This window comes from Oryctolagus cuniculus, chromosome 20 (assembly GCF_964237555.1).
Source record: "Oryctolagus cuniculus chromosome 20, mOryCun1.1, whole genome shotgun sequence".
Classification (NCBI taxonomy): Eukaryota; Metazoa; Chordata; class Mammalia; order Lagomorpha; family Leporidae; genus Oryctolagus; species Oryctolagus cuniculus.
The window spans coordinates 10,877,223-10,894,506 of record NC_091451.1 but is presented as its reverse complement, the minus strand read 5'-3'; the positions used below and the strand labels follow the sequence as shown (position 1 = coordinate 10,894,506).

General features: G+C 48.4%; 1 protein-coding gene across 2 annotated transcripts in view; it reads right to left on the bottom strand.

The window, feature by feature from the left end:
* Positions 1-371: 371 nt before the first annotated feature.
* RTN1 (reticulon 1) overlaps positions 372-17,284 on the bottom strand; it is a 264,833-nt gene continuing 247,920 nt past the window's right edge. For both annotated transcript variants that reach the window (XM_051826389.2, XM_017349483.3), the window contains 5 exons: positions 12,471-12,609; positions 11,021-11,090; positions 10,499-10,545; positions 10,356-10,414; positions 372-1,152 (listed from right to left, as the gene is read on the bottom strand). In XM_051826389.2, the coding sequence (XP_051682349.2) occupies positions 1,110-1,152; positions 10,356-10,414; positions 10,499-10,545; positions 11,021-11,090; positions 12,471-12,609 (358 nt within the window). In that variant the 3' untranslated portion in view covers positions 372-1,109. The remainder of the gene's footprint in view (positions 1,153-10,355; positions 10,415-10,498; positions 10,546-11,020; positions 11,091-12,470; positions 12,610-17,284) is intronic.

Sequence of the window (17,284 nt, the reverse complement as noted above, 5' to 3'; positions counted from 1 at the left end):
TACCTGTCACACAGCAGGTGCTTCATAAATAAATTTCCACCGAAAAATTGGGTTCTCAGCAATCACAATTGTTTTACGCCAGTGCCGTGTTACATACCATGACAAAACATTTAAGTATAAAAATTTCTATCACTTTCGTGATTTTTTTTTAACTATTAAAAAGTCTGCAGTCACCTCACTCTGAACAATACGAGGAGTATTTCCCAGGTTGTTACTCATCAGCGAGTTCTCCTAACAATCCAAGGAAGCCAGGAGCCAGGCTGGGGTTGGGCCCTGCCGCCCTGGGAGAGTACATGCTCTCAGCTCGAACCCCCCCCCCCCCCCCCACCGAATGCCATCGTGCAAGGCCATGAGAAGAGAGAGAGAGAACATTCTACATTTAGTAACATTTATTTATGCATTCAGTATCAAGTACATAAGTGCAAATATCCAGAGTCCATAGTTAAGTCCATGAGGAACTACAGATAAAGTCATACAAAGTGTAATAAAGTGAACATGCTGGTACTTCGCAGTTACCACACATGTAATCAGCCCGTCAGTCCCATACAACACAAGTACTGTGTCTTCGCTTGGGGTTTGTCCAATTATTTAATTATGTTAAGTTATACAAAATCGGTTACCATAAGTACGGTTGACTTTTTTTTTTTAATTTTTACATTGTGTGTGTTGGAAAAACGCTAAAACATCAGTCTACAACTCTATATATTGTTATTAAAGATTACTCCAACCAGCCACCCAAAGACATATAAGCGATTTCCACTATTGCGTCAATGCACTTGGCGGGAAAGGCCTAGCCAGGGGAACATCAGAGCTACGGAAGCGGCGCAGGGAGAAGAACACGGAGGAAAAGTAAGGTGGATGTTCACCATCATGCACGAAATTAAAAACCACATCTAATACACTTTTTTTTCTATACTTTAGTGCTTGACACAAGTGACTCAAATATCCTAAGAGTACAGGAACAGCCTAAAAACAGCTGTTTTTAAGTTTGTATCTAAGATTATGGTACTGGGGTCGGGGGAGAGAAACAATGGATTTGCTGTTACGAGTAAGAAGAGAGGTTACCACTCCATACATTCTTGTTTGTGTCCGGTCCCGTGGGCTAGCCACTACTCAGCGTGCCTTTTGGCGCCTGGGATTTTCGCCTGAATCCTAAAAAGACAATACCGAAAGGTTGGCAATCGCAAGTGTTATCCATGACATAATTTTATATATATACTTTCAAAATTTTTAAAATTTACTTATTTGAGAGGCAAAGGCAGACAGAGTTCCCATCCATTTGGTTCACTCCCCAAATGCCCGCAGTGGCCCAGGGCTGGATCAGGCCAAAGTAAAGAGCTGGGAACTCCATCCAGGTCTCCCATGTGGGTGGCAGGGACCCGACGACCTGAGCCACTCCTGCTGCCTCCCAGGGTTTGTAGCAGCAGTGAAGGATCCTGTGTGCACCCTGGGCGTGGCCAAACCACACCAACTGCAACGAAGAAGCCGGTCAGAGTCCCAGCCATCATCAGCCAGCATTAGCAGCGTGGCTTAGGGCTGCTAACAGCCATTTCTGCTCTCGGACTTCGTGCTTAACAAATGGGTGTGGACCAGACACTGGCAGGGCCTCTAGGCATCCACATCTCATGTTACGGCAGCGTCAGTTTAAAGCAGGTTTACCCCAGCAGCGTTTTATTTGTTAACGTGAAACTTGATGAGCTCAGCATGCAGATTCTGACTGCGCCCTCCTCCACGCGAGGCCCCTTGCACGTGCTGGAACACCCGGGTCCACAGCAGGGAGACCGGGCCTGCTCTTGGGGGGTTTTCATTTTTGCAGTGGTTGAAGTGACATAGACAGAGATGAGACATTCAGATGTGGATCAATGCTATAAAACAGAGCAAAGCAGAGCGGTCTGATAGGAAGCGAAGGGACATGGCGGTCAAGGGACAGCTAGGCAGTCTGGAAGTGGAGCGTTTCAGGCAGAGGAACAGAGGCTTCAGGGGCCGGGGAAGAGCCCAGTGAGCTTGCAGTGTGCAGAGGGGATGGCTGAGAGGCAGCCGTTGCACCTTGCGGGCTGGGGGGGGACTTCGATCCTAGCAATGTGATCTGATTTGAGTTTTAAGAAGCTGTTGATGGTGGCTGTGTGGAGAAACTGGGAAATGAGAGTGGCGCAGCCGTGGAGGTGGGGAAAGCTCCAGCGGTCCAGGTGGCCCACTGCAGTGGCCGGGCTGTGTGGTAGATGTAGAGATGGAGAGCAGCGTGGGCACAGAGATTGGAGTTGGGGCTGACTGCACCTCCTGGCCTTGCTCATGGACTGAATGCGTGGGTCGGAGGAAGAGGGAGCAGAATCAAGGAAGATTCTTCAGTTTTTGGCCTGAGCAACCTGGTAAACGATAGCACCATTTACCAAGATGGTTGACGATGGGAGGAAAGAAAAAAAATGGTTCTGGAGTGGAACTGCTTGGCCACACGGATCAGAAATATCTATGACACTCTGGAGAGAAAATGCCAGATAAGCAGGGGACCAGACCTGGTGCTCCGTGGAGGAGGCTGGGGTGGAGACACAAGTTTGGAGCCCTTGACAGAGAGAGAACCACTGGATCAGGTGAGGGGTGAACCAAAGCAGGAGTCGGGAGGGGACAGATGTGACACTGGCCAATTAATTTCTACTTCCATAATGGAATGAACGGCAAGTGAGCTCAGTGCTGCGTGGGGCAAACGGTTCCGTGGGTGACAACTCCTACCTGTTACTGTTTTCCCTCATGTTTCACTCTAATCTCAGAACTGTTAGAATTCCCAGTCGCTGCTCTAGAGGGGAAAAGAGAATGCCTATGCCTTTAACAGTGGTAGACCTGCAAATATTTAAGGTTAGCTACTGGGTTCTTTGAAAGTCAGCTCTTTTTCAGGGTAATTGTCCCCAGGGAAGTTCTGTCTTCCAACTTGGTCAGATTTCTAACAGCTCACCACCCTAGTCACCTTTGGGGCATTACCCCAGTGTGTAATTACATCTCTTAGAATTTCTAACACGGACACCAAACACAGATATGGCAATTAATATGACGAGGGCCTGTTGTTGTGATGTAGACTTTCTACTTCTATTTTTTTAAATTTATTTGACAGGTAGAGTTATAGACAGTGAGAGAGAGAGAGACAGAGAGAAAGGTCTTTCGTTGGTTCACCCCCCAAGTGGCTGCTATGGCCGGCGTGTTGCGCCGATCCGAAGCCAGGAGCCAGGTGCTTCTCCTGGTCTCCCATGCGGATGCAGGGCCCAAGCACTTGGGCCATCCTCCACTGCCCTCCCGGGCCACAGCAGAGAGCTGGCCTGGAAGAGGGGCAACCGGGACAGAATCTGGCGCCCCGACCGGGACTAGAACCCGGAGTGCTGGCGCTGCAGACAGAGGATTAGCCTAGTGAGCTGCGGCACCGCCTCTATTTCTATTAATAATATCTAAACTTGTCTTTCTAAAGAGAAGCCTCAGTACACAGTTAATTCATATCTGGCTATGACCAACTAATCAATTAAAATCCCTAGCTATATTTTGCATGCACCAATTATATTCCTCCCCACATACTGTACTTCTCAAGTTGACTTTTTGAAAAACCTGAATACAGGACTTTATGTTCCCTGTGAATTTCATTTATTGACTTCAGTTTGACATTCCAGTTTACTCAAGGTCCCGTGACGCATTCTGAATCTTGAACTTGCCAGCTTCTGACTCTGCTTTTGCTCCAGGCTGTGTCACCGCGAACTTTGATCATCGTATTTAATTTGTCTTCATATGGTCTTTCCTGGGTCACATTACTGTACCTTGGTGCCTGGAGCAGTCCACAGGATCCCTCAGTCAAGAGAGAATTTATCTGCCTATTCTGACTGCCTATAGTTTGTTTTTTTTTTTTTTTTTTTTTTTTTTTTTTGACAGGCAGAGTGGACGGGGAGAGAGAGACAGAGAGAAAGGTCTTCCTTTGCCGTTGGTTCACCCTCCAATGGCCGCCGTGGCTAGCGCGCTGCGGCCGGCGCACCGCGATGATCCGATGGCAGGAGCCAGGTGCTTCTCCTGGTCTCCCATGCAGGTGCAGGGCCCAGGGACTTGGGCCATCCTCCACTGCACTTCCTGGCCACAGCAGACAGCTAGCCTGGAAGGGGGGCAACCGGGACAGAATCCGGCACCCCGACCGGACTAGAACCCGGTGTGCCAGCACCGCAAGGTGGAGGATTAGCCTAGTGAGCTGCGGCACCGGCCCTGAGTGCCTATAGTTTTACTACTTCACTCTAGAATTTGCTCAAAATTAGGTGTTTTATGCATCCAAAGATAATTTTGATTCTTCTTATTCAAAAATCAAGACAGCTCCTGTCCAATTTCAGTTTTTAGGGATGTATTTCATTGTGGGAGATTTATTAGAGATCACCAAGAGAGGCTGTAGGTAAAATCACGATCAATTTTATATTCCTAGAATAAACTCTCCTGCCATATTTCCTTAAGGCAGATAGATTGCTTATGCTCTCACTTAATCCTTTATTTCCTTCTACAATATCTATTTTGCTTTTTCTAATTTGAGGCCCCTTTTCCATATATTTCAAAATTGGAAGAAGTTATTAGGTATCATTATCTATTAATTCTCATTTTAGAGCTGGAAAACTGAGACACAAGAAGCTTAAGAGACCAGGACAAGGTCATCCAGCCAGTCAGTATGGCGGATGGAGTAGCTCCGGGGTCTCCTGAACCCCCTCAACAGTAACATGGTGATGCCGGTGGGGCCTGAGTGTTTATTTACTAGTGCTTCCTGTAAGAACACCTTGCGGACTTTACATGAATAAAGTCCCTATGGAATAAGTCTTAGCACTCACAATTTGCAGATAAGGAAATAGGCTCAGAGAGACAAACAGCCTCCCATAGCCGAAAGTGCTCGATTTCCAATGACTATGTTCTTAACTGTCCCACTAAAGTGGTACAAGTTCTTTTAAGAGCCAGAATTTCAGAGGTGGAAGGCGCCTTAGAGATAAGACTCCACCAGGAAATTTCCTTCAACATTCAGTGGCAGGTAGAAACATTTCCTTTTGAATTATCTGATAACGATTCTGATTCTCTGATATCGAGAACTATGTATCTCGTCCAGTTTCCCTTTTGTCTTCACCACTAGGAAGCTCACAGCCAACCCTGAGTGAGGCTCATGACAGAGACCCTATTATTTCTCATGGTTAACTCATTTCTATTATTTTCCATTGCCTTGATTTCCAACTGTAACTTAATAACTGCATTGAGTACATGTTATGTTCTCTGCCCTCTCTCTTTCCCCTTGATTTTAATTGGCCTAGGCCCTTTTCACTTTTGCTGGAATTATTATAGCCTCCTAGCTGACTGCCACATCTCCAGTCTCTCCCCTCTCCAATTCTTCTCTCACTAGGCTGTCATGCCGAGCACTGCAAAAACACAAATCTGATCACACCGATCCCCTGCTTAAAAATGGGAAGGGACAGGGCTGGTGCCATGGTACAGCAGGTTAGTCCACCTGAGGTGCCGGCATCCCATAAGGGCGCCCGTTCTAGTCCCGGCTGCTCCTCTTCCAATCCAGCTCTCTGCTGTGGCCTGGGAAGACAGTAGAGTTGCGGCCATTTGGGGAGTGAACCAGCGGATGGAAGACCTCTCTCTCTGTCTCGCCCTCTCATCGTCTGTAACTCTACCTTTCAAATAGATAAATAAAATCTCTAAAAAACATGGTAAGGGCCACTGTTGGGTCAGACTCAAAAATGACAGCCTTCACCACGTCTCCTCCTACATTCTTTCTGGTTATCTTTCCCCACATGTTCAACTCACTGCTTCCTGACCAGGATCAACGTCTTCATACTTCTCTTCTTTCCTTAGGTTATTTCTCCTTGTAACATCTTATCTGTCACCATCCATCTGACGAATGTTTACATAACCTACAGGGTCCCAGTCAAATGCTACCTTGTCTTAGTTACTTTCCATTATCCTATCCAGGAATAAATGATGGTTTACCATCTCTTCGACTGCAGTATCTCACACAGTTCTACTGTAGTTCTTATACTGTCTGATATTTCTTTTTTTAATGAATTTATTTGAAAGTCAGAGTTACAGAGGAGAGCCAGAGGCAGAGGGAGAGAGAGAGAGAGAGAGAGATTTTCCATCTGCTGGTTCACTCCCCAAATGGCCACAACAGCTGAGGCTGGGCCAGGCTGAAGCTGGGAACCAGGAGCTTCTTCCAGGTCTCCCATGTGGGTGCAGGGGCCCAAGGACTTGGGCCATCTTTTGCTGCTTTCCCAGGCACATTAGCAGGGAGCTGGATCGGAAGTGGAGCAGCTGGGGCTAGAACTGGAGTCCATATGGGATGGCCCCTGGCTGATATTTCTTTACAATTTTGTCTGTGCCAATAGGCTGAGAACTTTTAAGAGGGCTGGCATAATTTTTTTTTTTTTTTTTTGACAGGCAGAGTGGACAGTGAGAGAGAGAGACAGAGAGAAAGGTCTTCCTTTGCCGTTGGTTCACCCTCCAATGGCCGCCGCGGCCGGCGCGCTGCGGCCGGCGCACCGCGCTGATCCGATGGCAGGAGCCAGGAGCCAGGTGCTTTTCCTGGTCTCCCATGGGGTGCAGGGCCCAAGCACCTGGGCCATCCTCCACTGCACTCCCTGGCCACAGCAGAGGGCTGGCCTGGAAGAGGGGCAACCGGGACAGAATCCGGCGCCCCGACCGGGACTAGAACCCGGTGTGCTGGCGCCGCTAGGCGGAGGATTAGCCTAGTGAGCCGCGGCGCCGGCCCGGGCTGGCATAATTTTGTTCATCTTTTTATTCTAGGTACCTGTTATATGAAGCATCTAGAACATAATAGGTCTCTAATTTTTTTGAATCAACCCATCAACCAAATGACAAGTTAGTGGTTGGATTTGCACAAACTAAACATTGGACAGTATAAGCCTAGAAATTCTATCTTCCAGGTTCCAAACCACTATTCTGATGTTCTTTGCTACAGTTCTTGACACAGCTCAGTTGCCAAAATGTCACCTGGAGAGTTCATTAAAATATAAATTCCAAGGGTGGGCATTTGACAAAGTAGTTAAGACACTGCAATGGATGGGGCCGTGTTGTGGCATAGTTGGTAAAGCTGCCATCTGCACTACTGGTACTCCGTATGGGCACTGGTTTGAGTCCTGACTGCTCCACTTCCGATCCAGCTCTCTGCTATGGCCTGGGAAAGCAGTAGAAGATGGCCCAAGTGCTTGGGCTCCTGCACCCACGTGGGAGACACAGAAGAAGCTCCTGGCTCCTGGCTTCAGAATAGCACAGCTCAGGAGTTTGCGGCCAACTGGGGAGTGAACCAGCGGATAGAAGACCTCTCTCTCTCTCTCTCTCTCCCTCTGCCTCTGCCTCTCTGTAACTCTGCCTTTCAAATAAATAATAAATCTCTTAAAATAAATCTTAAAATAAAAAATCTTAAAATAAATAAATCTCTTAAAAAAAAAAAGACACTGCAAGGGACGCCTGCGTTCCACACTGGAGCACTTGGGCTTAAGTCCCAGCTCCACTTCCAATTCCAGCTTCCTGTTAAGGCGCACCCTGGGAGCCAGCAGGTAACCCATATAGGCGATCTGGATTTGGTTCTGGGCTCCTGGCTTTGGCCTGGCCCAGCCCCAGCTGTTGTGGGCACTTTGAGAATGAGCCTGCCTCTCTCTCTGTCTCTCTCTCTCTCTCTGTTTCTCTACCTCTTAGCCTTTCAAACAAAATAAAAGCAAATAAAAACAAATATAAAATTGGGTCAGAAATCCTACAGAGTCTAATTCTAATGTCTGTTGAGGAATAGTGTTTTTAAACAGTTTGCCAGGCCAGCGCCGCGGCTCACTAGGCTAATCCTCTGCCTGCAGCACTGGCACCCTGAGTTCTAGTCCCGGTTGGGGTGCCGGTTCTGTTCCGGTTGCCCCTCTTCCAATCCAGCTCTCTGCTGTGGCTTGGGAAGGCAGTGGAGGATGGCCCAAGTGCTTGGGCCCTGCACCCGCATGGAAGACCAGGAGGAAGCACCTGGCTCCTGGCTTTGGATTGGCGCAGCGCGCTGGCCATAGCGGCCATTTGGGGGTGAACCAACAGAAGGAAGACCTTTCTCTCTCTCTCACTGTCTAACTCTGCCTGTCAAAAAATAAACAGTTTGCCAGATTTGGAGAACACCAAGTTTCATACTACTCCATGCTGCCATTTCTTGCTACAAAATAATGACCACTTTATCCTTAATTTGTTAATTTTCACTAGGTATTGGTTAAACCTGGGTTCAACCGGATAATTTCAGGCATTTTGAAATGTGAAGTAAATCTGTTGCAGATCCAAATGCACCATAGAAATCTATATATTCCTAAAGACTTTAAAAGGAAAAATACAATCAGAACACAGTAAAAAAACAGCTTTACACTTCAGGAGAAATATAACTAATTACATGTAATCCAGTGCTAGTGGAATTTAAAGTGGTTGTCTTTTCCTGTTTATTTATCTTATTTATTTTTTTATTTTTTTATTTGACAGGTAGAGAGTTATAGATAATGAGAGGGAGAGACAGAGAGAAAGGTCTTCCTTCCGTTGCTTCACTCCCCAAATGGCTGCTACAGCCCATGCTGCAGCGATCCGAAGCCAGGAGCCAGGTGCTTCTCCTGGTCTCCCATGTGGGTGCAGGGCCCAAGCACTTGGGCCATCCTCCACTGCCTTCCCAGGCCACAGCAGAGAGCTGGACTGGAAGAGGAGCAGCCAGGATTAGAACGTGGCACCTATATGGGATGCCGGCGCCACAGGAGGAGGATTAACCAAGTGAGCCACAGCGCCAGCCCCTTCCTATTTATTCTGTTATTATACATCTTTTTAAAAAATGAACTCCATCATTTTTTATTTATTATTTTTATTTGAAAGGCAGAGAGAGACAGAGACAGACAGATCTTACTTCTGCTGGTTCACTCCCCAAATACCCCGCAACAGCCCAACAGTTGCGGCTGGGGCAGGTGGAGGCCAGGAGCCCAGAAGTCAGGCCAGGTCTCCCAGGTGGGTGGTAGGGGCCTAAGCACCTGAGTCCTCACCAGGTGCCTCCTAGGGTACGATTGGCAGAAAGCTGGAATTGGGAACAGATCTGGGGCTGGAGCCCAGCATTTTGACACAGGATAAGGGTACCCAAAGTGGAGTCTTGACCTCGGCACCAATTGCCTACCCTTGTTCAACATCTCTACCTAAAATACCTCCCTTTAAATCTGACCGTCACATAGCTCCAGTCACATGAAGTTCAGACGAACTAGATGGGGTTTATGTTGAGAAAGCCTAGTCCTTTGGTTACTTGTTATTGTTGTTATCTGAATATGATAAAGAATATTGAGTAATAATTACACTATAAAATCATCATTTTAGAAAGAGACATACTTAAAATATTAATTTAAGAATTAGAGAAAACTGAGGCCAGGGGTGTGGCGTAGTGGGTAAAGCTGCCGCCTTGCAGTGCTGGCATCCCATATGGGCACAGGTTCAAGTCCCTGCTGCTCCACTTCCAATGCAGCTCTCTGCTATGGCCTGGGAAAGCAGTAGAAGATGGCCCAAGTGCTTGGGCCCCTGCACCTACGTGGGAGATCTGGAAGAAGCTCCTAGCTCCTGGCTTCAGCTTGGCCCAGCTCTGGCCATTGTAGCCATTTGGGGAGTGAACCTGCAGATGGAAGACCTCTCTCTCTCTCTCTCTGCCTCTGCCTCTCTGTAACTCTGTCCTTCAAATAAATAAGTAAATCTTAAAAAAAAAAAAAGTAGAGAAAACTAGCAGATTAAATAAGCTTGTTAGCTGAGGACAAGTCATCTCCTGTGACATCAGGCAGCTCATGAAGTAGGCTCTTCCCAAGACTGCGCTTCAAAAAGCACCCGCACTACAGAAACACCCACACATTGGCTGAGGTAAAATGGGGTCATTAAAATACTTAACTAATGGAAATTGTACCTATTTTAACATTTTAAAGATAATTTCAATAGCGCCATTTATTATTTGAAAGACTGAAACTGTTAACTTAATTGCATTCGTTGCAATTAAACTGTTGACGTTGCTCTTCTGGATCAGGCCCCCTTCCCTCCTGCAGCCCATCCTGTTCTTGGACACAGGCCAGATCTCAGACAGACCTGAACATCTTTCACTTGTTGACATTTGTTCATTACAATACCTGAACCAACACACTGAAGGTTGCATTCAGTTGAGAGTTTCAACATTTCCCCTTAATTTCTGAAATAGTTTCATGGGAAAGGAATGAACACGTGAGTGACTGATCATGAATCAACCTATTATTGTCTTTTTATTATTCCCACTTAATCTACTCAAGCATCTGCTAAGACAGCCTCCCTTTTAGGAGCTGGACTCTGTAACTTACTTGGCCACAACAGCATTTATGTGAGTCCTCACAAGTCCCAGATATTGGTCAATCTGTGCCTACAAAGAGAAGAAACCATGAGCGCACCTGCAGACAAGGAGGTCAACATTGGACGTGAATATCTGACCCCGCATGGAACTTACCTGGTGCTTCACATACACGACAGGTAGAGTAAACATCGAAACCACAGCTGGGGTGAAAAACAAACACAGCACTGAAATTGACAGCTGCCCATAAGAATAAGTGCACAGACACATTCTTACACAGGTGCATGGTGGTATAGCATTATTTGGAATAACCAGCATTCTGGATAAAAGATGACAGAGAGGCTCATAAGAACAAAAGGATGTTGAGTCCCTTCAGATATTATGTCATCATTACTAGAATGATGGTAGACTGTGCCCTCCCAAGATGGAATTCAATCTCTACCCATGGCTGCCACTGTATACAGGTACATACTGGAAGCCAAATAAAACCAGTTGTTGTTGAAGGCCAAAAAAAAAAAAAAAAAAAATCCCTCAGACTTAGAAATTCCTTATTAGTGTTTAATATGTATTGTACTCTCTAATAGAACTAAGACGGGAAGTGCAATTGTGGCTGGAAGTCCATCAAAGCCCTGCGTTTGCGAGTGTGAGAAGACAGGACGTCCTCTTGTCCATGCTTACCCATGAGCAGCAGGGTCAGGCCGTTGAAGAGAGCGCCAACGTAAGTCAGGAGCCACATCAGGACTGCAAACTGAGGATGGAGAGGACTGTCAGATCTCCTGAAACAGTGCCCGGCAGACCATGTCCGCCTTTAGATCAGCATCACGATTTCAATAGGAAAAAAAATCACTCAAAGAGGACCCACTCTTTAGCTCCCTTGGACCCCTTTAATCAGTTTGCTGTAAGATTCAAAGTCTCAGTGAAATAATAATCCAGGCCAGGGGCTAGCAAACTATGACCCTGGGCCTATTTTTTTTGTCTAGACTCACGGGTTAAGAATTTTTTTTTTCATTTCTCAAGGGTCAAATAACATCAAAACAAAAACGATCTTGTGTGATATGTGAAATACTAAATTGAGCTTTCAGTGTTTATAAATAAAGTTTTATTGACACACAGTCTGAGTTTTTCATTTATGTGTTGTCTTTTGCTGCATTTGTGCCACAGTGGCAAAGCTCAGTAGGTGCCACAGGGACTGTGTGGCCTAAAAGCCTGAAACATTTTACTTTCCAGCCCTTTATAGATAGGGTTTGCCAGCTCCTGCTCTATCCCACAGTATTTGCATTGCAAATACAAGCATTACCTTAAATGCAGCAAGGTAAGCAACTGTGATATTCCTTAGTCATCACATGCTAAGTCATCATTCCAATAAAGCGCCTTGACGGTCAAGACCTTGACTCTCACTTCTTCTGCCCTTTCTCAAACAGCTACCAGGCAGCCCCTGGTACACGGCCAGAGCCAGGAGCAGAAAGGGCTTTTGGAGAACAGAAAACTCACCCTCACCTGGGCTGCACCCCAGGGTGCTCCTGGTCTCACCAAATCATGACTGATTACCTCTGGTTTTGTATGTAAGCCACAGACAGGCCCACGCAGCTGCTGCAAGAAAGCAGGCAGATTCAGCCAGAGCACCAGGAGTAAACTTTAGTGCCCCGGGCTCCTATCAAGGGCTGGGCTCTGCAAACCTCTGCCTCTCAGACGGCTCAGCCTCAAGGACACTGGAGAGCTTCCCGTCAGCCAAGTTCAGGGCCTCTCTGAAAACATATAGAATGTTCGTGTTCCCCAAACTAGATTTTTACTGTAGAATTAATTTGAGGGAATTGGCTGAAGACTGAAAACAGGTGAAGAAGAGACAAACTGGCATGTTGTAAAAAGCACAGAACTTGAAGCTGTGCATCCGGGGTTCGATCCCAGCCGGGGACGGCTGAGCAACCGTGGACAAGTGTCTTAACATCCCCGAGACCCAGTTTTGTCCTGTGTGAAATGGAGGGCTTAGACTTCCCAAGAGCCACGGTTTGCTGGCCCTAGAGAGTAACCTGCAGCTGTCTGATCTTCTTCACGACACGGCAGTGTGTCCTACTATCCCGCTAGGAAGACAAAGCGCAGGAGGGCCAAGGCGGCAGCCCGGCAGTCGTACTTTCAAGGAGTCCACCAGGTCCTGGACGAGGAAGAGCCGTCTCAGCTCCTGAAGCGTGCTGTTCACGTAGAGCTGCAGGCAGGCCGTGTACTTCTGAATCTGCTCCTGAGAAAGGGTGATCTCCAGCTCCAGGTAGGCCCTGTCAACAGACGTCCCCCCGAGTCCCATCAGAAGGAGGCCCACAGGCTGCGGCCGCACACCGCGGCCACTGCTCCTCCTCTTACTTCTCGGGGTCGCAGGCCAGCTGGCAGGCTGCCTGCTCGTGGCACGCTGGGTTGCGCAGGAGTCATGGCACTCGGGGGCATTCTGTTTCTGTCTACCAAAGACACAACGTTGTCGGGTGAGCTGATAATTCTCAGAAACCGATGGCCAGGACCGGAGAAAAATCTGCAAAATCAGCTACTTTGCTGAATTCATCCTACTTTATGACTGCATGGAATGAACTTGTCTTTTTTTTTTTTAATAGCTGAGTTAGCTAAATATCTGGCTGCCAATTACTGTGCATTACTAAAACTTTAAGGATTCATATTTAAAGTCTAGAATTTACATTGATTTTTATCCAGAGACCAGTGGAAACTCAGATGGATCTGCATCATTTTAAACCACTCACCGGGGTGTGGGCGTCTGGCATAGTGGTTAAGATGCAACTGTGATGCCCACATCCCATCTGGGAGGACCTGAGTTCAATTCCTGGCTCTGGCTCCTGACTCCAGCTTCCTGCTAATGCAGACCCTGGGAGGCAGTGGTGATGGCGAAGTGTTTGGGTCCTGCCACCCACATGAGAGAGCTGGATTGAATTCCCAGCTGCAGGCTGGTCTGCCCCCAGTCACTGCAGGCATCTGGGAGCGTGAACCAGGAGCCTGGAGCTCTCTCTCTCTCGCTCTCTTCCTTTCAAATAATAATTTAAGTACTCACTGGGCGGCTGACAGGCTGGCAAGAGCAGACAGGAAGGAGGCTGTGGAAAGGCTGCTCGCTGTATGTATGCAGGGAATTTCTTTAATTCTTATTATATGTAAGAATAATGTATGGGCTGGCTGTATCCTGCAGGGCTGGCCCAGAAGCCATTGTGTAGGCATCCTCTGCATGTCTTAGCCAGGACCGTCCCTTGGCTGCGGGAGGTGAGGATACCCGCAGAGGAGGCTGCACGCAGGGGTGGTCATAAGGTGAGGGGGGTGACAGTGACAGGGCCACACGTAAGCTTATTTTGGTGCAAAAATGTTTCGAAATCCATGCACAGTTTTTTCATAATACACCTTTGCCATGAACTTCTGGAGTTCCTGCATCTGCATGGGTTTCAAACTTTTTTTTTTGCACCAAAATAAACTCTTATTATATATAATAAAAATACATGAAAATTAACCCAGCTTGGCCGAGTTCCCTCGCATCTGCCCAGCCCCCTCTCCCCTTGCTGCCTCTCCTGGTTTTAGACAATGCCATATTGTCCTCCTAAGAGGATACTCCTGGGATGCTTCAAGCACCCCCTGGACTCTGGGAGCTGAAATGAAAAATCAAAGCAGCATGTGGCTTGCATTTTAGGGGATACGAGGGACTGAGTGCCTGTGTCTCCCCCAAATTCACATGTAGAAACCCTACCTCCCCCAAGGTGATGGTGTTAGGAGGAGGGGTCTTTGGGGAGTGAGCAGGTAAGGAGGTCTGGAAGCTTTATGAATGGGAGTAGAGTCCTTAAAAAAAGAGACCCCCCCCCCTCCCCGGGAGCTCTCTCGCTCTCTTTCCGCTCTGTGAGGATGCAACTTGCAGGAAGCTGTTTGTCACCCAACCAGCCAGGGCACCCCACACCCCGAACTTGGACTTCTAGCCTCTGGGACCATGAGACCTAAGTCTCCATTGTTTACATTGCCCAGTTTACGGTCCTTCATGACGGCAGCCCAAAACGACTAGGCAGGGATTGGCATTTACAGTGTATGGCTTTTCTCTCCTTTAGAAAAAAAAAAAAAAAAAAAAAACCAGAAAAATACTAATTAGTCTCCGTAGCATGTTCTGATTCAAAATATACTGAGTCACGCCTTGCGGCGCCGGCACACCAGGTTCTAGTCCCGGTCGGGGCGCCGGATTCTGTCCCGGTTGCCCCTCTTCCAGGCCAGCTCTCTGCTGTGGCCCGGGAGTGCAGTGGAGGATGGCCCAGGTGCTTGGGCCCTGCACCCCATGGGAGACCAGGATAAGTACCTGGCTCCTGGCTTCGGATCAGCGCAGCGCGGTGCGCAGGCTGCGCATTGCGGCCATTGGAGGGTGAACCAACGGCAAAGGAAGACCTTTCTCTCTGTCTCTCTCTCTCACTGTCCACTCTGCCTGTCAAAAAACAAACAAACAAACAAACAAAAAACCAAACACAAAATGTACTGAGTCAGATAATTCCTTCTACTGATGCAATGACTCAGTCAAAGGAGAGATGTACATTTTTAAACTTGTCACCTAAAGGAAGACAGAGTTGTGGAGCTGACTTGTCCCTGTAACAGGAAGCTGGATGTGTAAGCCAACTGAGATACAAGTTCCCCGAGCAACAGAGCAGCGTGGGGGCCAAGAACGTGCTGGAGAAGTAGCCTTCCCCGAACGCCGGGGCAGACGCTACCGATGTGGACTCCGGCCCCGGTGGCAGCACGCCCTGGCACAGCTGGAGAGGACACTGCACTTCCCGGGTCTCCCCACCCTGGGCGAACCTGTGTAGCCAAGATGCAGTCTGGCACCGGAAGGGCAAATACAGCCCAAGGGCACAGCTGCCCAGAATACCACTGTGTTCGACAGTGCAGTCGGGAACCAGAGGCCAGCAAAGAGGGCTGATGTGCATCCTTTTCCCTTTTTGTCCACACAGCCCAGACACAGGCATCTTTCCCCTTTTAAGAACCTGGTTCCCTGAGGCCTGGATGCAGCTGACAGGTGAGGGACATCCAGGGCCAATGTATGGGCTGGCTGTATCCTGCAAGGGCTGGCCCAGAAGCCATTGTGTAGGCATCCTCTGCATGTCTTAGCCAGGACCGTCCCTTGGCTGCGGGAGGTGAGGATACCCGCAGAGGAGGCTGCACGCAGGGGTGGTCATAAGGTGAGGGGGGTGACAGTGACAGGGCCACACGTAAGCTTATTTTGGTGCAAAAATGTTTTGAAATCCATGCACAGTTTTTTCATAACACACCTTTGCCATGAACTTCTGGATGGGTTTCAAGCTTTTTTTTTTTTTGCACTAAAATAAACTTCTCTTTAAACTCCACTTTGCATGACTGTTTTTATTTTATTTTATTTTAATTTTTTGACAGGCAGAGTGGACAGTGAGAGAAAGAGACAGAGAGAAAGGTCTTCCTTTGCCGTTGGTTCACCCTCCAATGGCCGCTGCCGTCGGTGCACTGCGGCCGGTGCACCGTGCTGATCCGATGGCAGGAGCCAGGTGCTTCTCCTGGTCTCCCATGGGGTGCAGGGCCCAAGCACTTGGGCCATCCTCCACTGCACTCCCGGGCCACAGCAGAGAGCTGGCCTGGAAGAGAGGCAACCGGGACAGAATCCGGCGCCCCGACCGGGACTAGAACCCGGTGTGCTGGGTTAGTCTAGTGAGCCGCGGCGCCAGCCCGCATGACTGTTTTGAAGTACTCTTATACATTCTTTTAAGTAGATTCCCCGATTTCGTTTTTTTTTTTTTTTTTTTTTTTTTTTTTTTTTTTTTTTTTTTTTGACAGGCAGAGTGGACAGTGAGAGAGAGAGACAGAGAGAAAGGTCTTCCTTTGCCGTTGGTTCACCCTCCAATGGCCGCCACGGCCGGCGCACCGCGCTGATCCGATGGCAGGAGCCAGGAGCCAGGTGCTTTTCCTGGTCTCCCATGGGGTGCAGGGCCCAAGCACCTGGGCCATCCTCCACTGCACTCCCGGGCCACAGCAGAGAGCTGGCCTGGAAGAGGGGCAACCGGGACAGAATCCGGCGCCCCGACCGGGACTAGAACCCGGTGTGCTGGGTTAGTCTAGTGAGCCGCGGCGCCAGCCCGCATGACTGTTTTGAAGTACTCTTATACATTCTTTTAAGTAGATTCCCCGATTTCGTTTTTTTTTTTTTTTTTTTTTTTTTTTGACAGGCAGAGTGGACAGTGAGAGAGAGAGACAGAGAGAAAGGTCTTCCTTTGCCGTTGGTTCACCCTCCAATGGCCGCCACGGCCGGCGCACCGCGCTGATCCGATGGCAGGAGCCAGGAGCCAGGTGCTTTTCCTGGTCTCCCATGGGGTGCAGGGCCCAAGCACCTGGGCCATCCTCCACTGCACTCCCGGGCCACAGCAGAGAGCTGGCCTGGAAGAGGGGCAACCGGGACAGAATCCGGCGCCCCGACCGGGACTAGAACCCGGTGTGCTGGCGCCGCTAGGCGGAGGATTAGCCTAGTGAGCCGCGGCGCCGGCTCGTTTTTATATTCCCTTGTCTTCAATGTTCATTCTGATCAGATGTCCCCAGTATAAAAATGTATCGGTGGGCACCTGGTCTGTGGAGCTGGCACCCGTCACAGGGCAGGCCCTTGGGTGTTAACCTGCCGGAGAGGGTGTGGAAATAACACTCCAAACACCATCGGCCTGGCTCTGTACTATCCACGGTCATGTGACCTGGGGCAAGTCATTTCACTTCATTGACCCTCAGTAAATAGGGATTGTAATGCCTGCTCCCCTTTCCTCCCAGAGCTGGCAGCCTTAAGTCATTGTTGAAATGCTCCTTGGATTACATTTACCACAGGGAGTAATTAAACTATGAAACTCAACAAAGCAGTATGATCCTTCCAAAGTTCATGGAAAATATGTATTATGAAACGTTATGTATGGATTTCAAAAACTGTTTGCA